General features: G+C 46.3%; 1 protein-coding gene across 1 annotated transcript in view; it reads right to left on the bottom strand.

The window, feature by feature from the left end:
* The window catches only part of DEUP1 (deuterosome assembly protein 1), a 444,549-nt gene that overhangs the window by 155,151 nt on the left and 264,281 nt on the right, over nucleotides 1–25,117 (bottom strand). Inside the window, 2 exon segments of the mRNA XM_078658866.1 lie at nucleotides 18,899–18,985; nucleotides 24,210–24,407. Coding sequence (XP_078514992.1) covers nucleotides 18,899–18,985; nucleotides 24,210–24,407 — 285 coding nt within the window.

The raw sequence follows: 25,117 nt of genomic DNA, 5'->3' as shown, positions 1-25,117 counted from the left end.
GAGGCACTACATAAGAGGCTAGAATGACTCAGCGTGTCTTTTACTGGCAGTCTCAAAGATACTAGCCAGCCCCTCTACATCTTATTTCTGGTTTATTCGCATTGAAAGCTTTGCCAACCCCACCCAACATATGCTAAGATAAGAAAGAGGTGGACTCCGAGGTTGTACGGCTTGTGCAGGGCCAGCTCCATTGGCCTTTAGCTAACGCATAAAACTCCTGAGACTGAACTAGAATTGCAATTATTCAACTGTAGCGTTTCAGAGGCAATCAATGGTTCACAAATGTGCTTGCATGTGATCCACTCACAGAGGGAGACACACACTGCCAGTTCGGAATGTATCCATGCAGATAAGACAGTTTCTAAACAATGAAAGTGAATAAGGCTGCCTCAGAGAAACACATCCTAATTTCGACATGTAGCAGCCCTCAACACCCTCCAATGATGGAGGTTTTGGAGGAAGAAAGAGCAGTGGCGGCTGGTGACATTTGAAAGTTGTGTGGCGTAAAATAATAATCATACTGCACCGTAGCGAGCGTAGCAAGCGAGCCCGAACCCCCTAAGGAGGGTTCGGGGGGATTCCCTCCCGAGAAAATTTTGAAAAAAGAGTGGACGAATGGTGCATTTTCAAGCAAATTTGAGAAAGCAGGAAGGTTAATAAAGCAATTGTGAAAGTGCAGTTATTACATTAATAAAGAGATGTCAATGTCATATAATAACATAGATAGTTGCTTATTCAGTATAATCACAGAACTTCATAACAGACTTCGAGATAACAATGTTGAGTTCCATTCATACATTGCACATTTGCCATCAAAATGCTCTTTTTTTTTAGTTAGCCCCAAGTGAGCCCAAACGATATAAGTCAAGATCAGGGGGAGGGGGTTCTTCCTCTGAGAAGATTTTGAAAGAAAAAAAAGGGCAAATAGTGCATTTTAAACAAAGTTAGATTAAAAAAAATGAAAAAGCAATAAGAATCTAGACCACACGTAGGGTGCACAGCAACTGAGTTGCCTCTTTGTTAATGGCATTATGTTAAGGGCGTAGGCTGCACACTTCTAATAAAGTACACCTGCACCCCAGTAAGCAGTCTAGGGACATAGCGTTGACTAAACCTGACTTGTATTTTTATTTGTCACCAATCTAACATAAAATAAAAACATACGTGGGCAGTACAAGGCACAATACCCACCATGAAAGCTTTAATGTGAAAACACACTTCCTTCTGTAATAGCCAAGACATACACAGGGACAGTCCTATCCTGCCTCGGCATTGTAGCTTTTATTGACAAAAGGACACTAGACGGAATACATAATCTCCCAAATACATTCCATAACTATTTCTCACAACGAAACATCGATCACATGCATCAGTGTACAATGTTGTTGCTCTATAAAATAGAAAGCCAACTGTTGAAAAACTGCTGAAACAAATATTTAAAAATCATAACAAAGCACAACAGTGCATCACTGCTGCATAATCAGTAGAATTGCCTGTAAATTGGACAATCACCCGAGGTCAGCTCTGTACCGCCAGAAACGTCAAAGTTCAAGATCATATAGGTGTATTGCAAGGTATGGGAGATTGCATGCACTTTACCTGCTCCAGACAATGTTTGTGGTAGTACCAGAGAAATAAACAGTAAAAGCAGCCTTCTAGACTATAAAACAGTAGCACAAACATAAAAAAACCTGCCTACTCTTTCCATTATTAAACGTTACCTCACTGTGTTAGTGATGAGGTCACTCGGCCTCAGGAGTCTGCTGAGAGAAGGGTTCCCACTTCACCTCTACTCTCGCCTTCTGTCAGCAGAATCTGTTGCGCAAATTGCACTGCATTTTACGCTACTAAGTTAAAGGCATCAAATGGCGTGCCAGCCACCTAGCTTAGGCGGCAAGGAGACTTTGATGCGGTTTCTAACACTTGCAATAATGTGAAACTAAGTAGGTATTCTGTGTTTGCAGACCTCTTTACAGCACTAAAAAGTGAAATAACGTGCTCTCTCTGACATACTTTGGGTGCTCTTGGACACCAATCTATAAATAGGAGCAGATCGGCTTAGTTTATCACACATGTATCCATGTTAGAAAGTTGTGGCGGAACTTGCCATTGAGCAGCACTGATACTTGGTCCTGAATCCGAAAGTGGACCCAGCTTTAATTTGAAGAACCCCGAGTGCTTTCTGCCCTCTTACTTTCCCTGCTCTGCCAGTGGTTCTCTAATTACCCATCTGCCTCCTTCTACCCCTCTCTGACTCTGCCTTCTGACTCTCCCCTCTCTGCCCTTCTGCCGTCTTACCCTGCCCTCTCAGCCTGCGGTTCTCTTACTGCCTCTCCTTCTCTGCTCTCCTACTCCTCCGCTCTGCCTGTCCTCTGACTGCCCCTCTGTCGATGCCCTGCTCCTCTATCCCTGCCCTGCTCCACGCTCTTTCTCTCGCCGCTCTGACTGCCCCTCTGTCTCTGCCCTTCTCTGCCCTCTTACACTCAGAGCTCTGTCTCTGGCCGGACTGCCCTCTCCCTCCTCCTGCCACTCTCTGCCCCACTGCTCTCTCTGCCTCCCAGGCTCTCCCCCTCTTACTCTCCTCTCACTGCCTGCAGTTCATTTACTGCCCCTCTTTCTCTGCCCTTCTCTGCCCTCCTACTCTCCCTGCTCTGCCTGTCCTCTGACTGCCCCTCTGTCACTGCCATGCTCAGTGCTCTTTCTCTCGCCGCTCTGACTGCCCCTCTGTCTCTGCCCTCTTACAGTCAGAGCTCTGTATCTGGCCCAACTGACCCTCTCCTACCTCCTGCCACTCTCTGTCTCTGCCCCACTGTTCTCCCCGCCTCCCAGGCTCTCCCTCCCCTTACTCTCCCCTCTCTGACTGTGGTTCTTTTACTGCCTCTCTTTCCCTGCCCTCCTACTCTCCCCGCACTGCCTGTCCTCTTACTGCCCCTCTGTCTCTGCCCTGCTCCTCTGTCCCTGCCCTACACTCTTTCTCTCGCCGCTCTAACTGCCCCTCTGTCTCTGCCCTCTTACACTCAGAGGTCTGTCTCTGGCCTGACTGCCCCTCTCCCTCCTCCTGCTACCCTGCCCCACTGCTCTCTCTGCCTCCCAGGCTCTCCCCCCTCTTACTCTACCCACTCTACCTGCGGTTCTCTTACTGCCTCTTTCTCTGCCCTCCTACTCTCCCTGCTCTGCCTGTCCTCTGACTGCCCCTCTGTCTCTACCCTGCTCTTCTGTCCCTGCCTGCCCCACGCTCTTTCTCTCACCGCTCTGACTGCCCCTCTGTCTCTGCCCCTCTCTGCCCTCTTACACTCAGAGCTCTGTCTCTGGCCTGACTGCCCCTCTCCCTCCTCCTGCTACTCTGCCCCACTGCTCTCTCTGCCTCCCAGGCTCTCCCCCCTCTTACTCTACCCTCTCTACCTGCGGTTCTGTTACTGCCTCTTTCTCTGCCCTTCTACTCTCCCCGCTCTGCCTGTCCTCTGACTGCCCCTCTGTGTCTGCCCTGCTCCTCTGTCCCTGCCCTTCTCTACGCTCTCTCTCGCTGCTCTGACTGCCCCTCAAAAACCCCAAACACAAAGATGCAACCAACAAAAACCAAGCCTGGCGAGAAAAACACACAGGCAGTCGGTAAAGCACCAAGAAACAAAATGTGGCAAACTAAGTCACTTTACGATTAAAGAGTGTCAACTTTTAAATTAAAATGTACACATCGGCAGATAGCAGTACAACAACTACATCAGTTGTGCAACTATGGGTAAAATGACGCACGCAGTTGCTAATTAAAACTGTTTAGTAAAATACAAAAGCACACACACTTGCCACTTACTGATCTAATCAGTTTCAGGGACAGTCAGATGGAGCCATAAAATACAAACCCTCACCTCGTGAGACAGGGTGCACCATCTGGACTCTGCAAGCAGTGAGGCAGCCACGAGTCCCAGACAACTGCAGTGGACACCTGCACACAACCTTGCCTACAGTCCGCCACCGGGTCCAGGGGTCTGCTGCTGGCTGCCAAACAATCCATCACTGTGTAGAGCAGCACACGTGTGATGCACCTACAATTTAGCATCGGAAACAGAAAACTCGAGTCTGCGCAGTGTGTCTTCAGGAATCCTGTGGACACACTGCGCAAATTCAATTTCTACGCTTCCCGCCTGCCTGGAGCCACTACCCCACCCCTTGCCAACTCGTCACAGGGTGGGACCAACCCCCCTGTGACGAGTTGGAAATGGGTGGGGTAGCCATGACGTGACGCCCCGGGCACTACAGGGCTTAAGCCTGAAGCGCCCGGGGCTATCAAATGGTAGGCAAATTCCAAAGCTTTATTCGACATTCGTCATAAAAGCAGTTCCTCCCTAATACTATACAAATAAATACTATATCTAAAAATACTCACAATAAAATACATATTAAACATCTATCTTTACCCCCACGTCATCAGGGGGTGGAGACTGAGGCTTTGGGCTATGAGTTTGCCGAGCTGATGATCTCACAGTCCTCAGGTCGGTGAGCTCTTCAGCCTGGCAAACAGTTTGCCCAACGTCACTCAGCATTCCAACAGACAAAACAAGGATGCATAGGTATACGATCAAATTTAGGTGAGTGCAGCAGCCTGCATTTTCTAATAACAAACAGCAAACGGTGTTTTTTGGGGAGAATGTGAACCAGCAAACGCTGTTTTTATTGTGGAGAATGTGATAGGGTGGAGAATGTAATAGAGATAAAATTAAAGGGGGCGGAGCCCGACGCCCTGAACGAGAAACCGCCACTGAGAAAGAGTATGAAAAGCTGAAGGAGGTCCGTAAGGCATCCAGTGAAATGCAGGAGAAACTTAAAAGGGAGCTGTTTTCTACCAGCAATACGGTTGGAAACCTGTACACCCGGGGTCGCTTGAACGTTCCGCCCCTCATAGGGGGGGCGTGAGCAAGAGGGTGGACCGATGGTTCACCGGAAGTGGGAGTGGCTACCCCCTCACCACAACCGCTAAGCACCGATTGGCCAAGGCCACGATGCAAGTTGGCCCATCAGGTGGTAGGCCGCGAGGGGCGGCTTGCCTTTGGATCGTCGGTAAGATAACCCACCTTGTTGGCATATTGTTATGCTAATAAACCTGCAGCGAATTTTTCCCAACAAAAAAGTTGTCTTGTCTGATTATTTATGCTGCATGTATGTTGTTGCTGGAGGGTTGGTCAGTGGCCGATATTGGCACTATGCGGGTCGACCGACTCGTCCCCGCAGTGGACCCTCATAAGAGGGCGGCCCCCCTAGTGCCACAAGATTGCACACGGAGCAGCCTAGTGTCTCCGGACCCCAGTGGGTCCCGCTCGTCACTTCCGGTCGGGCCGGGGGGGGGCGGGGAGTAGTATATAGTCCTCCCACGCCCCCCTGGCGGCCTCTTTTCCCCCTCACCCTGACGCCGTTTCCCACCCTACCGCTTACCCGGCGCTTTCAGGGTGGGGGGGGGGGAATATTTCTAATCCTTTTATTTTGTGTTGCAGGTGGAGTTACAGGGCGATCCAGAGGCGGAAAGGTACTCAAGGGTACCCTCTTCAGGAGCACAAAGGATGCTGAGCCTAATATCCCAAGGAAGTCTGTGCGGTGGACCCTGGGGTGCGACGGTGCCCCGTTATCCTATGGGCGGTTGGAAACCTGTACAACCGGGGGTCGCTTGAACACTCCGCCCCTCGTGGGGGGGGCGTGAGCAAGAGGGTGGACCGATGGTTCACCGGAAGTGGGAGTGGCTACCCCCTCACCACAACCGCTAAGCACCGATTGGCCAAGGCCACGATGCAAGTTTGGCCCATCAGGTGGTAGGCCGCGAGGGGCGGCTTGCCTTTGGATCGTCTGTAAGATAACCCACCTTGTTGGCATATTGTTATGCTAATAAACCTGCAGTGAATTTTTCCCAACAAAAAAGTTGTCTTGTCTGAATATTTATGCTGCATGTATGTTGTTGCTGGAGGGTTGGTCAGTGGGTCGATATTGGCACTAGGTAAACCAGGTGTCCATATTGGGCATTTGCAAAGATTGATTTATATTTTCCGACTGGTTGTTCACTTAGTGCTATGTCCAGTGCGGCCTCTAGGTTCTGTGGATACACACTAGGGTATTGAAATATTGTCTTCATAGAGAAATTATAGTTTTGCTTGGGAACTTCAGGCGCAAGCAGTCATGCACATGTCCTTCTGAAATGCAGTTTCTTTAATTCTTTTGGATCGAACGTATTCTGCACTGCACATAGTTCCTCCATTTTCAGATTTTCCATCATCACTTCCACCATCTTACACACACTGCTTCTCCCACTTATACCTCTTACACCAACTTTCAACAATTAATCGTCTTTTTAATCTAACGGCTAGGGCGCTCGACCTCGGACCTGGGGATCTGGGTTCGAGTCTCTGTAACGACGCCAAAACCTCCTGTGATTCTTGGCAAATCACTTAATCTACCCGTGCCTAAAATGAATGTGTGTCCTCATGTAACGTAACTGGTGCTATGTAAAGCGCTCTGATACCCGATTTGGTTCGGGTCTAGTTCGCGCTTTATAAAACTCTGCAAAATAAAATGTAACTTATGTTGCGGTCACCCTTAAAACATAAATAGTTACTGTCCTGTTTACATCATTTTCCCCAGAAGGGGTACCCATGAAGGGGTGCATGTTATGGTAGTCGGTCTGTCTGACTGTGGTATCTAAACTTTACCACGCAGCACCTTTACCACACAGCCTTTACGACTCAGTATATACCATGCAGGACATTTTTTATTACTTTGCAGCACTCAACTTTACCATGCAGGTATTAATTAGGTATTCTTTTTTTATTAAAATTACATGAATATGAGTGTATTTATAGTTATTCATAGCAACATATATATGCCTAATTTATGCCATTTAAAAAACAAGCGGGGTTACAAAAGGCAGGACATGGCCCCCTCCCACGGCTTTAACACCTTCCATTTATTGTCCCCCTGGCCCAGGAGACATCTCTGCAGGCAGAAGACTGCATTTCAAAAGACCATGGGAACAATGTGGCTGTGTCACACCTCCGTAACAAAGGCCGCGATGGCCTGTGAAGGGCTGAGATCTGAGCGGCAGAAAGCAGGCAGCAGGGACGGTGGAAAAACCTCCCCTCACCTTTGCATACAAAACGGATTTCACACCAGCCTGTTCTGAAACTTTAATTCGGAATCCTGACACCTCTCAAACAATGGGCTGCAAAGTGTCTGTGAAGAAAAGACCTCTAAAGGTGGCTATGCAAGACCATTCCTTTGTAAGGCCTAGGAAGGGTGGCGCTCCCAGGAGAAAAGGTGGCAGAAAAAGCCAAGAACCCAGCCTGAGTTAGTACAGGGCATGTTTGATTCGACACACTATTTCGGTGCCTTGTAGGTTGGCAGCGTGGCATTCCCCCTCTTAGCCCCAGCAGTACCCCCTCACCTATGTGCATGATGCGGCCGAAGACCGAGGTGTTGTCCACCGTGCTGCAGTTCTAACGCCGCTGCTTGAACTGGTACTGGCACTCCTTGATGCCCGTCTTGGCCCCCTCCCCGATGTACATCATGTGGTCCTGGTACAGCTGGCACAGTTTCTTCTGGCCGGGCGATAGGTGAGCTGGCTGCAGAGCACCTGGGCTCTGATGATGTACATTTCCGGCCTCTGCACGGGGTTCAGGGCCAACACAACCCCTTTTCAGGGAAACACAAGAGCGTCCTTCAGTTGGCACCAAAAACCCTTCTTTCATTATTGCATCGTTTATTAAAGCGCTTAGATGCCATGTGCTAGGGCATGGCAGAGGGTTTTGCACAATCCATGATCTGACTAACAGGTACAACCAGGAAGTCAGGCATCCTTGCCCGTGACATGGGCAGGACCTGTGACGCGGCCGGAAGAGGCTGGTAAGGCTCGTTCATGCGGTAGCGGTGGTCAGTGGAAGTCCTGAGAAGTCCCGGGTCCCAGGAGGGGGCACGGGTGAAGTGTAGAGGCAGGGTGTGTTTCTGCAGGGCTCCTATATGCTGAGGGAGCCGTTGCAGGGACGTCGCATTGGAACCCCGCGCAGGCCGCCGAGAAGAGTCTCTGCACAGCAGCCCGGTGAGTGGGGCTGCATGCTGGCACTGCCTGTCCTGAGCGGTCCCGCCGTTGCGGGCCACTCCATTGGGGGCATATTTTATTTTAAGCGCCAGTGCGCGGACACGTCTTGGGCATTTTGTGTGTTTCATGCCGTGCAGCCGACGGGGAGAATGGAAAGTGAAAGTGCATGAGGCTGCTGATGACGGATGGGGGACGGCTGGCAGAGCATGCTAGCACACAACCACATTTCCAGTCTGGCCTGCAGCCTGCGCGTGCCCATCTCCTGTCTTCCTTGAGAGGCAAGTCAGCGACAATAGATCTCGCTGGCGACAGCTGTAAAGGGATTACAGAGAAACCTTTAATGTCATTTAAAAGGGCACCTACACTAAAAAATATACTCAGCCCAAATGATAACATTGAGTATAAGACCAGTAATACCACTCTAAATGGAGAAAGCACATTCTTACCATCTACACTGCAAGGAAATATTTAAGTGCAGTAATTGTATTTGCTGCAATCACGACATGGGCAAAACTGTAGCTTTTGAGGACTCTGGTATGACAGAAGTACTTGCTTGAATATTTCATTAATTGCAACACAAAATGTTGCATTTATTTAATAATCAGTGTGTGTGCCTCTAGAAATTATATAAAGTTCTGTTAAGCTATACATTAACCAACATTCCCAATCACCCAAAACGACATTGACCTTACAGAACTAAAGAGTAGAGTACCACAATAATATTTTTGTTCTCTATTTTTGCCACTATTCATATTGATTTATTATTGTTTTGAATCAAATAACTTCGAGAAATCCAACTTAATAGATTCTAAAGCTAGGGCCAAGTTTACCACATTATTAAATAGTTGCTGTCTATCTATCTTCAAATTATGTTCAGTTTTCACTGCAATACATTTTACAGTAACAGACAGCTCCTCTTTTGGGTTAGACTGCATGGTCTCCCACAGGTGGAAAACCCCCCTCCATGTATAGCCTCACAAAATGGTGCTAGTCACATTCACACTACCTGTGAGTTTTGTCCACTAATAGCAGGTAAGAGAGGCTCACACCATCTTAGACCATAATAGCTAAAATATTTAATGGATATACTGGAAAGTGTATTTGACTAAAATAAGTTTCTTTGCTATATAGTATTCTTATCACAGGGGTTATCAACCAACTGATGAGAACTAAATGATAACTTTTAACCACTGCAACCTAGTACTTTATAACTCCTCTAAACTGAATATCTACTAGATAAGGGAAATATTTTAAACATCCCTTGCTGGTTGTAGGAACACCCTAGAAATATATATAACATTCTCTTGAAATAGATATAAAATTAAGGTAAATTGTCATGCCAAGAAAAAATATTTAGTCTGTAACCCAGTAAGAAAAACTGACAGTGTATATTACTTTAGACAGAAATTAAATAATTATAATAACATCTAGTATTTTAATTTTAATTAAAGTAATGCCACCTGCCCGGGGCCTAAATAAACAGTGGAGGGGGACTGTGCAGCCCCCCTCATGGAGCCATGGATGGCCCTGGGGACCGCCACTCCCCAGGGCAGGCTAGCGCAATCCGGGAACTATTATTTCAAGCAGTTCCTTGCTTTTAGGAGCAATGCCGGCTCCTGCAGATGTTGCAAGCTGGTAGGGACCACAGGAGCTTGAGGCCCCACGGTCCCAGGGAAGAGGAGAAGGATGGAAAATAAAGGTCACAAATGAGCAGAAACAGGCAGAATGAAGGTCAGAAACAAGCAGAAAGAGGCAGAATAAAGGTCACTAATGAGCAGAGAGAGGCAGAATAGAGGTCAGCAACGAGCAGGAAGAGGCAAAATAAAGGGCAGAAACGAGCAGAAAGAGGCAAAATAGAGGTCATAATCGAGCGGCAAGAGGCAGAATGAAGGTCAGAAATGAGCAGGAAGAGGCAAAATAAAGATCAGCAACAACCAGAAAGAGACAAAATTGAGGTCAGAAACGAGCAGCAAGAGCAGAATAAAGGTCAGCAATGAGCAGAAAGAGGCAAAATAAAGGTCAGCAACAAACATAAATAGGCAAGATAAAAGTCAGAAACAACCAGAAAACGGCAGAATAAAGGTAATACATTAACAGAAAGAGGGAAAATAAAGGTCAGCAACGAGCAGAAAGAGGTAAAATAGAGGCCAGCAACGAGCAGAAAAAGGCAAAATAGAGATCAGCAACAAGCACAAAGAGGCAAAACAATGGTCAGAAACAAGAAGCAAGTGGCAGAATAATGGTCAGCAGCGAGCAGAAAGAGGCAAAATAAAGGTCAACAATGAGCTGAAAGAAGCAAGATAAAAGTAAGAAACGAGTAGAAAGAAGGACAATAAAGTTCAACAATGACCAGAAAGAGGGAAAATAAAGGTCAGCAACAAGCAGAAGGAAGCAAACTAGAGGCCAGCAACGAGCAAAAAAAGGCAAAATGGAGATCAGCAACGAGCAGAATGAACCAAATAAAGGTCAGAACTTAGCAGAAAAGGCAAAATAGAGATCAGCAACCAGCAGAAAGTGGAAAACTAAAGGTCAGAAACGAGGAGAAAGAGGCTAAATATAGGCCAGCAAAGAGCAGAAAGAGGCAAAATCGCAATCAGAAACAAGCAGAAAGAGGCAACATAAAGGCCAGCAATGAGTAGAAACAGGCAAAATAAAGGTCAGCAATGAGCTGAAAGAGGCAAAATAGAAGTCAGAAACGAGCAGAATGAGGCAAAATACTGGTTAGTAATGAGTAGAAAGAGGCAAAAGAAAGGCCAGCAATGAGCAGAAAAAGGCAAAACAGAGATCAGAAACTAGCAGAATGAGGCAGAATAGAGATCAGAAACGTGGAGAAAGAGGCAAAATGCAGGTCAGAAATTAGTAGAAAGAGGAAAAATAAAGGCCAGAAACAAGCAGAAAGAGGCTAAATAAAGGTCGGAAGTGAGCAGAAAAAAGACAGAGAATGAGCAGAGAATGAGCAGAACCCACTCAGGCACTCATGTACCCATTCACATAACAGCTCAGACACCTTCACACCCACTTACAGACTCAGTCAGACACCCATGCTCCCTTCTACAGAATCACGTATACTCTCTCCCGCCCACTCACAGATCTACTTGGAGACTCACCCCTGACTCACAGACCCACTAAGACACTCATACACCCACTTAGAGACTCCTGCACCCACTGACAGACCCACTCAGATACTCATGCAGTCACTCACAGACTGACACACTCATGGAAGTACTCACAAACTCACTCAAACACTCACAGCCACTCACAGACCCTCTCAGACACTCACCCACCCACTCACAGGCCCACTCAGAGACTCATGCACCCCCTCTCAGACCCACTCAGACACTCAATTACCCACTCACAACACCCAGTGAGACACTTACATGCCCACTCACTGACCCATTTAGCCTATTATGCACTCCCTCACAAAGTGACACACACTCATGGAGGCACCCGCAAACCCACTCAGACACTCCTGCACCTCCTCACACACCCACTCACTCACTCACATAGTAAGACACTTATGCAGCCACTCCCAGGCCCACCCAGACACTCACACACTCACTCACACACCTACTGAAACACTCATGCACTCAGTCACACAATCACGCTAAAAGGTTACAGGTAGGAAATAAAATGAAAAAAACCTTAGAAATTCACTTAAAAAACCAAAGGTTACAGGGACATTATAGTTAGGAAATAGGATTTAAAATACCTGAGAAATTCACTGAATAAAACAGAGGTTACAGGGACGTTATAGTTAGGCTCAGATTTCACTTGTACAAAACCATACAAATTTAGCAGTTATAGTTACCTGAGCGAACTATAACTTACACCCCCGCAATGCACTGCTTATGACCTCACATATCACATCACTCATGACATGCTCAGTGACATCACTGATGACATCTCAAATAATATCACTCATGACATCATCCCGTGAGTGTGAGTGTTTCGTAAACATTTCTGAGACTTAAAGATATATATAGGTTCATAGTAGTGTTTTGAACTGTGACCTGAAAACACTGCAGCCCGACAGACTCCATTCCATATTTTCCCATGTCCTGAGTATAAAGACACGTTAGACTAAGATCTGCCTTTCAATTTTACCACCTGTGAATAAGGCAAACCCATACCGAAATGCGTCAGGAGAGAGAGCAAGCTGCTGCGCTTCATCATTTTTCAATAAAGGTGCCTTACGAATTCGAATCTGGGCGTATGGCACTTTTTGTGTGGAAATATATATATATATAAATATATATATCAGTAAAAATCCACCCGCCACTTGACGATTCTTCCAAACGATGGAGCACGGACCACAGAATTGGTGCTGGTAAGTTTCTTTATTGTTCCATAAACATAGCAGCCATGACGTGTTTCAGCCCCGGAGAGCCTTGATCACATGACGGGCATCACAGTCAACAAATGCTTTTTATACAATTTTTTTACCTTGTTTTTAAAGTGACATGTGCAAAGAAGGTCTGTAGCCATAAACATAAACAAAATACTATGGGCCGATTAGGATGGCGTGCAAACTTTTGTCCGCCCGCCATCCTAGCGGTGCTGGGACCGGCTGCCAGTGGTGTGGCGGTCCCGCACCTGCAATTAGGATGCCTCCGTGGCGGTGGCATCCTCTATTTTGAGCATTGTGACGGGCGGTGCTCACAGCACCACCACCCACAATGCTGGGAAGGCACTGTGTGCATTGTCATGCACAAGGTGACAGGCACCGCGCGGTGCCTGCCACCTTGTCAATGATAATGTAGGGAGGTACCATAGGTACCCCCCATGTGCACCCCCACCTCCCCAATACCCTGGGGGCCAGCAACGGGCCCCGACAGCAAGGCTGCTTCCTGCACCCATGCTAATATGGATGGCGGTGTCTAGCAGACACTGCCACCATATCTAGCCCCTTTTCCGCCCGGTCGACTGGTCAACCGGCGGATGGTCTTCCCGTCCGCCAGGGTCCCCCCGGCCATACTAATATGGCGGGGGAAATGGGTGGCGGGCGGAGGGAAATGTAGGGCAGATCGCCACCACCATGCGGGTGGTGGCAATCCGCCCTACACCGTAATCAGCCCCTATATGTTTATCCCAGTCATCCTGCTGTAACAGCCTCTGTTGTTGTATAATACATCTTCACAAATAATACATACACAGTTCTGAAAAGATGCGGTATCATTTTTGTTGACTTAATGACCGCATAAGGTACTGGTGTTAGGAATTAAGGTTTAAATACCTGCTCTTTAGAGACAAATTTGACCTGTGACCAGTTCATGGGCCTTCCGATAAAACCAATTATATTGTACCCGGCCCCATTAAAACTGAGATAAAAAGGCATCTTTGTTAAATACATCTTGTGCAAAATATTGCCAATACAGTACTGATGGACCTGGGTAACCATGTCTAACCCGTCATGATATCCTAAAGTGCTTGTACATCCGGTTTTAAGTATAATACATGTTGTCAACTTTTTTGACTACATAAAGTGTTGGGTGCATGAATAGTTTTGTAAAGTGCAAGTGCAATAAAAACTCCTTAGTGTAAAAAAGCTAAACAAACTAATTTTTTTTATTTAAAACTGAATTATAAAAGACTGTGTTTTTAATTGCCCAGGCAGCTATTTCAAAATTGTTGAATACAAATTGTCATAGCACTGCTGGTGCCTACAGCCTCTCACCCTATGACCCACTCATCATCACCCTATGACCCACTCATTCTATTTGCAAGCACATGTAGAGGTCTTCAGTGATGTTCAATCCCCCGTATAATTTGAATCGAGCTCCAGGATGTAACAGGTTTCTAGTCTATGTAGGGCCTTTTCTCTAGTACTACCTCTTTTCAGGCTGGCACAGCATCTATCAGATAATATTTAAGTTCCTTGGGGCCAGATTCCCTATTCAATGCCTGACTCTTGGTAATGGCTGCATTAATACATTTGCTGGTGTACCCTCTCTCACAGAACCTGGCTTTCTTGCTTGTTGTGCTACACGCAGATCCTGTTGATTACTGCAAATTATTCTTAGCCTGATCATTTCCCCATACGGAATACTTTGTATGATGTGCCATGGTTGGGCACTGGCGGCATGCAACACAGAGTTGCCCGCCGTGGGTTTCCTGTATACCTTTGTTTACATCTTGCCATCTCTTATGTATACCTGGACATCAAGAAAAGTTACACGTACCCCAAGGATCATCCCTCAGCCCAACATTGTTCAACATCTACATGGCACCGCTCGCCCACGTTGCCCGACTGCACGACCTCAACATCATCTCTTACGTTGACGACACCGAGCTGATCCTCTCCCTCACCAAGGTCCCCTCACCGCCAAAACCAACCTCCACGAAGGAATAAAAGAAGTTGCCGAGTGGATGAAGAACAGCCGTCTGAAGCTGAACTCGGACAAAATGGAGGTCCTCATCCTCGGCCTCACGCTCTCAGCCTGGGACGACTCCTGGTGGCCGACCGGACTGGGAGAAGCACCAACACCCACCGACCACGCAAGCAACCTGGGGTTTATCCTCGACTCAACACTCTCCATGGCCAAGCAAGTCAACACCGTCTCATCCTCCTGCTTTAACACCCTCTGCATGCTCTGCTAGATCTACAGGTGGATCCCCACCAAAACAAGAACTGTCACCCAGGCCCTCGTCAGCAGCAGTCTGGACTACAGAAACGCCCTCTACGCAGGAGCCTCGGCCAAACTCCTGAAACGACTATAGTGCATACAGAAAGCCTCAGCATGCCTGAGCCTCAACATCCCTCACCACAGCCACATCACATGCCACCTGAGAGACCTGTACTGGCTCCCCATCAACAAGAGGATCACCTTCAAGCTCCTCACCCACGCACACAAGGCACTCCACAACACTGGACCAGCATATCTCAACAGACGACTCACCTTCTACACCCCGAACCGCCCGCTCCGCTGCCCTCGCCACTGTCCCCAGCATCCAAAGAGTGACTACCGGTGGCAGATCGTTCTCCCATCTCCCCGCCAAGACCTGGAACACCCTCCGCATCCTCCTACGGCAGATCCAGGACCTACTAACTTTCAGGAGACTACTCAAGACCTGGCTATTCGAGCAGTAGCAGCACCCCTTCCCCCCAGCGCCTTGAGACCCTCACGGATGAGTAGTGCGCTTTACAAATGTCTGATTGATTGAAACAAATAGTTTTTATATTAGTAACATTTTCACTTTTTGTTAAACACATCTTGTTATCTTTTTAAGGAAAGAGCGCGTCTTTTTTTAAAGCAATAACAGGCATAATGGTCTGCTGGCCTCAGCAGGCCACCATCCCTGAGCAGAGTTCTTCAATCTGAGGGGTGCGCCCCCCCAGGGGGGCGTGACACTATCTCACGGGGGGCGCGCACTCCACCCTAAAATCTTACCTTTGTTGTCTTCCACTGTCCCCTGCGTCACAAGTCTTCACCCATTTCAAATGGGAATTTTTTTTATTAGAGAACTCCAGTAACAGAAGGTTGGAGAGGGGTGGGAGGGGAAATTATGGGGCACGAGGTGCCCATGCTTTAGTCTGTTAAAAAGCTAACTGTTCACTGTTCACTGTTGGCAGAGTTGAAAGGCTTCAGCTTCAGTGGGAGGCAAGAAGTCTCCTCTGCTAAAACAGAAAGCAAAGGATCAGACAGTCCTGTTCCTTTTGTGTTGGATTTCATAGCAGAGGAGACTCCTTGCCTCCCACTGCAGCTGAAATGACTGATACTTTCTTTCAGTTTTAGCAGAGGAGACATCCTGCCTCCCACTGCAGCTGAAGCATTTCAGCTCTACCATTTTAACCCCGTCCTGGGAGGGTTAGCTCTAACAAGAAAGGAGACAAAGTTTCTTATAAAATTACACAGGTAGGCGTGCAACACCACAGGGCTAAAACGGCTTCAAGTTACCAAAAGAAAAATGCCACCTGGCCATGTGTTGTTTAAACAGCCTGCAAGTTGCTAGTCTTGACACTGAATATGGTTATAAATAAAAAAGTATGTATTCATTTGTAACATGACTTTTCTGTCTTTGTTCCCTTTTATTATCAGTCATGGATCATTCAGGCAGCCCTAGAACACAAGCAAAAGTGCTTTCTATTTATATTTGCTGTTCAAAGTATGCACAGACAAGTGCTGACAATATAGCTTTAGGTGACTGCTTTCTTTTGTACCACCTGGGACATCAAAATAAAAAGCTGGCAACCCTAATCATAAAACTGGAAGTTTGTAGCAAGATCAGCATATTTATTTCCTCCACCCTGACCCCTGGTTAATGCCATAATAGCAATAGTTTAACTTATATCTGCACCCCTACGCCACCATCAATAACTTGCTGAGTTACTTCAAGTGTCTGGGAATGCACCTTGCATTCAGACAACTCGGTCATCATTCTGCCCTTCACTTTCGCGCTCACCCTGCACACACAGCAATCACAATACCCTCACACTGATCCCGATGCACTCACACTATTCACCCGCTCACCCTACACTCACAGTGATCACTCTGCACTCACAGTGCACTTGCGCTGTTCACCCTGTACCTCACCCTGCAGTCACACAAGCACACTACTCAACCTGCACCCATGTGACACTTCACTCACCTGTCCCCCTCACTGCTCAAACTGCAATCTCACTCAAATAAGCACATTACTAACCATACATTAATTTGTCCCACTCGGCACTTACATCCGCACGCAAATTCATATGGTCACCTTACTCACCCTGCAGTCACTCCTCCTACCCTAGTCTCACACTGCTGCATGGCTAACCGTGCACTCACGTTTAATGTGCCTGCTACAAAGAACGTGTACCATGCAGATAAAAAAACTGAGTGCGTGTAAACAATGAGTAGTGCTATAATAAAATGATATGTTTGCCAGAAAGGTGCTATAGAGAGATGAGGTGCATTGTTGGTGAGTGGTAGTGAGGGAATTTATGAAGAAGGAGGAAAAGGGGGAGGGGGCGCCAAAACAGACTGTTGCACTGTTTGCGACCAGTGCTAGGGCCAGCCCTGGCTGGGAGTTTTAGCCCCCACCCGAAGTTTGGGTCTAGTTGTGCCCCTGTATGGGCATGTTGTGCCCCATCTAGGTTTTCGTCCTAAATGACAAAAGGACACATTTACATGCACTGCAATCCATCCTTTCAGGGAGCCTCTTGATAGAGGCAGCTCTGTTTTTGCCCTGATGGCCTGGAATAATTGCTAAACAGATTCTTGTAAATACCGTTTTGTTTCATTTCTTTTTAATGTGATTGAGGTGAGAGTCTATTACTATTTGCAGAGACATGTGTTTGTTTCATGCAACAACCATAAAAAAGTTTATTTTAGATCAACACAGATCCTCTGTGAAATTGGCAGATATTGCAGATATTATTCACTGTAAAATTAGTGGACTTCTGCTTTGTTACAACAGTGAAAACACACATCTAACACACATTTGCTGTAAACTTAGTGGACTTCTGCTTTGTTACAACAGTGAAAACACACATCTGAAGGTTAGATGTAAACACTTTTAGAATTTCGACCAAAGTAGCTGAGCACCGTTAGTAGCCTTTCTAAAAAGGGTATGGCAGAGCTGAAAGTGAATCATTTAAACTCAAAGCAGTTCTGAACAGTGGCCCCCAAAATACTTTTGGCCCAGGGCACCCAAAAGTTTTAACATGTCCCTGCCACCACAAACTCTGTCAGACAACATTGCTCTGATGTAAAATAGGCAACATCCTTAATTTATTATTAGTTCTTTTTTTTTTTTTAAATAAGCCCGACATGTCCTAAACTTCCACTGCTTCAGGCAAGCAACTTATCATACCACTAAGGAATTCTCAATTAGGTGTTCATTCAGCGCCCTCTCTGTGGACTTTCACCTTTGTCTTCAGAACCATAACTGGTTGGTGGGCAATTATCCCATTATAATGCTGCCTAAAACATGTGTTTTTTTCATTTCTATAGAAGAATTGCTTCTCGTGTTCCAACTCTTAGCTAGAGAGTGCTAGAAAAATCTGATAACACTGCCTCCCTTACAGTCACTGTTTTGGCTGAAAATGTCTGCAGAATATTCAGCTATGAGAGAAACTGCTATCAAAACTCTCTTGCCTTTCAGTTCGTCCTATTTATGTGAGATTGGGTTCTCAGCACTTGCGGTATTAAAGACTAAGTACCGTTCAAGACGGGATGTGGAGCACAACCTGAGGATGGCAGTGGCAAAAATCCATCCATAGATTGACCGTCTCTGTGGTGAAAAATAGGCACACCCGTCACATTTATGTTGGTGGTGTTATTATTAATTTATGTCATGTGTAAAACAATGTATCCTAGTAAAAACAATTTGCGCAGATTTTATCTTGGAATATTGTGTTTTGAGCTGTGTAATAAGCCTCTGTCAGTCACCACACCCACTCACAAACCTGCAGTATACTAAACATTCTTATTGTGTAGAACATTATTTGCCAGATATGACCCGTGATATGTGCGTGGCAGTCAATTATGTAGTGTACCAGATTCCAGAAATTTCTGTCAAGTGGTGGGGGGCCCAACATTGAGAAAAAAAAACAGCTGGGTGGGCTCAACCTACAAAAGTTTGAAGACCTATGCAGTAATGGTTGCATGGTTCCTAGTGAGTCGGAATTTGCAACCTTCCTAATTAATAATCCTGAAGTAGTTAGAATTGCAATCCACTAGTAATGGATATTTTGCAAACCGACCTATTAGTACACAGGTTGGTTTACAAACTACCACACAGGTTGCAAAAATTGCAACCCGTATTTTGCAACCAGTGCTACGTACATCTGGCACTCTGTTTCTAAAACTGTCATAATCTGCTTGCTTCCTAGTGCATTTTGTTCATTACCGTGGTGCGTGCGCCTTCCAGATTTTCTATCAGCTCTTTCAGGTGTTTATTTTCCTTTTTAAGGGCATCGTGATTCATTATGGAGATCTGGAAATAATTAAAAATGCGTAATCAGGTATTTGATAGCAATACATTTTTGTGCCCTTTATGCATGCTATTATCCTTCATAAAAAAACAAATCTGGTATTCCAGCCGTGAACGTTCTAGAAACAAATTCATTTCTAACCCTTCCCTTGATTAGAGCCAGAAATGCTTCCGACGTAATCATGGTAGAGATGATGAAACGTGACCGCGTCAGTGACAATTAATCTGGCACTGATCCAACTAGGACATATCCTAAACATGAGTGCAGTATGTGGCAGGCGGACAGCACTTCCTTGTTAATACACAGGGCACTTAAGGGGCTTAGTGGGATCAGCACCACAAATGTGTATAGAGTGAGTCATTTGGCTGGAGTACACACACTGATGTGCAGACAGGAATACTGTTGACGGAGAACAAAATAATCCTCTCTCGCATTTAGTAGAATGTGTTGACCCCTTGCTGAAACCGGTCCTAGGATGCTTTTTTCCAGTCCAGGGAGGATCTGGCCTGGCAGTTCGGGCTGGGCTGTTTCCATTGGGCGCAGGGTCAAGACTGATTTGCATATGGCTGGGTCCAAACTGGAATGGCATGGTGAACAAAACAACGATGGATTTAGCCCAGATCTCTGTATTGGGGTGAATGTATGACATTGTTCTGCATTCTGTCCATCAATAGTTCTTTTTGCATTTGTCACCCCTTGCTAAGGCATGGTCTGCAACAAATCCTTTTGCGGTAAATTCCCCAAAGAGGTTTGCTGGATATGTGTAAAGTTTATATGTACCCCTTTAATTACTTTGTGGCCAGTAATGGGTTCCACCAGCCTCAAGAGAACTAGAAGCTCTGTGGGAACAACGTAAATCTGCATCACCCGGAGACCACTGGGCGCGCTCATTGTCATAACTAATGTTTGCTGTGGATCCCCAGTCTCTAGGCTATGTCATTTGTGGGGCATAGTCTGACTGACCTGATACCCGCCTGAAGATGGGTGGAGGAGGGCCCCATAAACCCAAGAAAATGACTAAGGCCCTCATTACGACTCAGGCAAAGCGGCATTACCTCGTGAAATTCCACTTGAAGCGAGTCCGTTTTTCCACACTCGCTTTTCATTTGTTTTACCATGTGGTAATTTAGGTAATTCCACATGGTAAAATCGCATTGCTGTTTTTTTTACATACGACAGAGCAAGCACAGCTCCCACTTGCCAGAAATATCCTTCCTTTTCGCAACCCTACTGCCCCACACACTCCCTCACCCACCACCCCACCAAGCAGTCCCCTCGTACATTTACTACCTGCTTAGAACAGGTGATAAATGTATGCTTTGAAGGTCAAGGACCTGTATGGTATTACCAATGGAGAATTGGACCCACACAGCCATTCCCCATTGCATGGCGTGTAACTAGTAATTGCATTGCACTGGATCAGATTTACTGTGTGGTAATGGTAAACGTGCATGTGAATTTACCATGTGGTAAATCCACCCCTGTACCCAGGACCTCGTAATTAGGACCTAACTGTTGATTCATACATACATCTCCTCCACAATTCACAGAAACTCATACAAAAGCGTAATTGCAAGTTTCAAATTTTAGCAATCTCTGTAATGCGAAGGCATAGGAACTCACATGTGGAGATTAAGGAGGAATAGTTGCTAAAAACAATTGCAAATCTGCACATTCAGGTTTACTGCCTTGCATGTGTGCAGATGCCTGTATTTTAGTCATTCTCAAAAGTTTCCAAGCATCGTCCTGAAAACGCACAACAGCTGTAGATATCCGTGATAAGGGCCGATTTACAGCTAATGGCGCCCAGAGTGACCGTGTTATTCCCCCCGCCCGACCCCACCTGCCATGGCCTTCTTCTTCTTCTTGAATTCTCTCGCTACCACTCTACAACAGTTCCCTGCAGACTGGGAAAACTGAAAGGCCTAGATTTTCAGCTACTGCTGTTAGTCCAGGTGAAAGGAACAGCTGCAGAACACCATCTTCCCGTTAAATAAAGTGCTCACTGGCACAGCTGGCGTGACATTCACTGGAGAGGGGACAGGGAGTCCCTTCCTATTGAACGAGTGGAGCAGTAAAAATAACAGCTATCGTCGGGCATAAACCCAACAAACTCCCGAGTTTGCCACCCCCTTTGTTGATAAGTTTAATGCAGTGCAAACAAGCGCACAGCTGTTTCTTGATTGGCGCTTACCTCTTGCAGCTTAGTCTGGCTGCGAGTGCCGGCAGAAGCTGGTGTGTGCTGTACACGCTCAGCGCTGACTGGGCTTTGCTGCTGGGCCACAGTGAAGGGAAGGAACGGAAGATGGTTGATTACCTACCGCCAATGAGAACCTAACCCATCCTGGAGCTGTTTTCAGCATGAGAGAAGCACCAGGATTGGTTGGAGCAGGTCAACCCTGTGCTCCTTTTAAGACTGGTGTAATTCTCCAGGCAGTTTAACACCGCTGAGATTGGTGCAGTATATTGGGCTGGCCATCACAAGACAGCCAGCCAATCCAACATGCACACTCTGCAGCGGCAGCTTCACAAGTCATTCTGATCCTGCTGCTGTCATCAACCCGGCCCCGCCCTCACACTCCGGCACTCCTGCTAGAACAGCGCATGCCTGTAATAAAATGGTAATAATGACCATTATTTATTTACATGTACCTGCTGCGCTCTCAGCAGGCAGGGCGATGCTCCTCCACCATTTAGGAGAAAGTGCCAATTAATAATTGACATTGCAGAAGTTACATAAAAACTGCATAATTATTATAGCAGCACACCACAGGCTAATGTCTATTTTAGATACCACCTATTTTAGGGTGCCTATTTGACACTGAAAAGTGATGGGATATAATACTGGCCCAGAATTATAGCGAGCAAGTGAGCCAGATCTCTTCTAAATGGATTCAGAGGTTCTTTTCCCAAGAAAGTTTGAAACAAATTAGGTCAAATTGTGAATTTAAAGCAACATTTTCAAATGCATTTGCTAAAAAGCCGTGGGTTCTGAAAGGGAACGAATCACATACTAAAAATCTGTCATAGTCTGCCCAGCTAACAAAACCTTCCCAGGCATTGACCTCAGTTTTCCAAATGTGGTATGCTAGCCTCTGTATGTCAAAAACTACCTCCATCGTATCAGAGCCAGCATTTTTTCATGGGTGTCCCCATATGCCACTATTTACATATAATATACCAGTGCCTCAACTTTGCAATTAATGTTGCTCATATTCCATGGGTGACTCTTATGTCCAGCATTACCTCTAGGGGGTCAAGGCCAGCACTAGTCAGGGTTGCTTCTCTCTCATGTGCCAGGGATCTCCTCCCTTATACCTAGAGTTACCTCCAATGAGCTAGCACCAGCACTTTCACACATGTGGCTCCTATGCCAAGAATGTTTTCAAGAAACCCATAATTGTGTCACAGATGCCCCATATGTCAAGAATTACCTCCACTATGCCACTACCAATATTTTCCCATGAGTGCCCATTATGTCAGGAATTACCTCTAGTATGTCAGTGGCAGTATTTTATCACAGGTTCATGTCTTGCTAGGAACCGCATCCAGAATGCCAGAGCCAGTATTTTGCTATGAGTACCTCTGTAATCTTAGAAGTACCTTCAGAATGCCAAGGCCCTCCTCAGACTTGCAAGCATAATACTACATTCTCACTCACTCTGACTTGCACTCACTCTTACACTTGTTCAACTCATTCTCACTTACTCTGACTCAATAATTCTCACTTGCAATTCCTTTATCACGCACTGTCACTACCTCATTCTAACTCACACTCCTTACACTCATTTGTATTCATTCTTTTTATCACACACTCTCATTCCCTTGCAGTCACGCTTTCACTTGATTTGCACTCTGACTCACTCATAGTCACTTACTAACACTCAATCTCACTCATTCTCACATACTCTCACTGATTTTCTCCCACGCACATGCTTACACATCCAGAAACACACAATCACACTTATAGACAAGCAAGCACACAGCATAAATGTAAAAGAATATTTTTCTTACTTCAGCTGCCAGCGAAGGTTTGGTGCCAGTGTTTTTGCTCTGAGAGAAATACCTCAAATCATAATGAGGGCCTAACTGTTTTGACTGGTTGAACAAAAGAAGTGTACTGCTGTTAATTTTGAAGGGATAGAATAAAAATTACTGAGCAGTAGGTGGCGGCCACCACAAACAAAGGGTGGTGGCCGGGTGGAGGGGATGCAGGCGGGGTCGGATAATATATGTTTTTAAATGATCTGAATCCACCGGCCGCCTCTCGCGTCGCACCTCCTCCCTTCTTCCTGGTCTCAGCAGCCCCTAGGACAGACCCCCATCCTGAGCTGGCTGGAAAGACGCTCCGCTCAGGCCAAGGAGTCTGTGGGATTTCTCCAGTTCAGCATATTGAGCAGCCGGGCTGGAGAAACTTAAGCGCACATGCGTGTTTTGGGCGACCTGAGATAGCCGGCCAAACACACATGTGCGCTTAGGGAGTACACATTGCACTCCTCCTCCCCCCTCCCATACCACGGCTTCACCCCTCCCTACAGCACTGGCTGAAAGCCAGCAAATGAAAAATAAAACAATGCTAGAACTGAATTTTATTTTTCATTTGCTGGATCTGATCCAGACAGTGGAGCGACGCTCGTCCGCCATTGCGGAGGAGCCGCCGCTTGGAGCAGCCAGTGCTTAATTTGAGCCGGTGGTTCCGGTGCCGAGCAAAGGCACTTAATTATCAACACCGACACTTGTGACAGTCTGCCACAAGGTGGCGCTGTCTGACTAATTTAGAGATGACCACAACAACAGTTAATTAATATTCAATATACATTAAAAATGACTATTCTTATAGCTTTTAGGTCTGGGATAGCCCGATTTGTCACACGTGTAGATTAGTAGCTGTGTTGTTACCTGGCATGGCATTGGCAGCATGTCAGGGGGCCGTGGCACTTATTTTTTTTACCGATTAAAAGCACGTGAGCAGCCACACTGACACCCCTTCGTGAAGGTTACAGTGCACATTTGCAGCAGAGATTCCGAATTCGAGATAAGCGTCAGTCTCTTCCCCCCTCCGATGATACTGCAGGGTTGTGTTACTGTGTTCTTGAACCTGCACACACAGGAGCGCAATGCGCAATGCGCAATTCGCAATGCGCAATTCCTTCATCTTGACAAGACATAATTAACTAGCGCTGCGCACGGCTAATGGATGGATAACCGTGGCGACTATTCACATACCTGTTGCTTGGAGAGTTGTTTTTCTTTCATTTCTAATTCCGCTTTTAGCTGCTTTTCCAGAAGGCGGGCGTCTTTAATGATAGTTGCTATAGTAATATCTTTCTGACGAAGCTTTTCCATCAGGGCGGAGGGTTCAAACTCCGTCCTTTCTGAGTCGTAGCCGAGGAGCTTCTCGTGCTGGTAAAGATGGTTCCTAGCCTGCAGCAGGGGAAACACACAGTTTCACACAGTCATATCATCGGGCACAGACTAAGGGCCCTAAAAAGTTGCCCCACCCCTCCCCCCAAAGGTTTGAGGGCCTGCCTACGCTGCGTGGGCTTCAGGGGCCTGAATTATGCTCCTGCTAAACATATGTTTTGCACCTGACATACCTGACTTGCCCCTTTAGCCATAAGGGTGCACAGATTCTTTAAAATTCTTTGAATAAGGGGTGTCCAATGTAGGTGGAAGAAGGCCAGATACACGCTACATTAAAACAAAAATCCATATAATTATTATAAATGCAATTCTTACACACAGTGGTAATCTTGAAAATCTGCCATGTATGTATGTATGTATAGTTACTCGTACAGTGCAAACCTCGCTAGGAATAGGAACCTTGCCCAGCAGGCAAAGCGTACAAACCAGGTTGAAAACATTGATGTAGGTAACATATATGTAATACTGAGTAGATCCAGCCCTCTTAGATCTGCCTTGGACACCCCGGGGGTTGGGGGGGGGTATGTACAAGCCCCTTGCGCCACCGGTACGTCACTTTTTCCCATGTTAACATGTTAAAAGTGACGCATCTGCGGCCCAAGTGGCTTGTAAAGAAGCCCCACCTTAAAGGTGGCTTTAAAAGCTGAGTTACTGCATCCACTGTTACAGAGTGGATGGGTGGTGACCAAGCAGACAGTGGTCTGACCCGA

Source organism: Lissotriton helveticus, chromosome 8 (genome assembly GCF_964261635.1).
Source record: "Lissotriton helveticus chromosome 8, aLisHel1.1, whole genome shotgun sequence".
Classification (NCBI taxonomy): domain Eukaryota; kingdom Metazoa; phylum Chordata; class Amphibia; order Caudata; family Salamandridae; genus Lissotriton; species Lissotriton helveticus.
The sequence above is the reverse complement of the archived record's forward strand: the minus strand, read 5'-3'. Positions and strand labels throughout refer to the sequence as shown.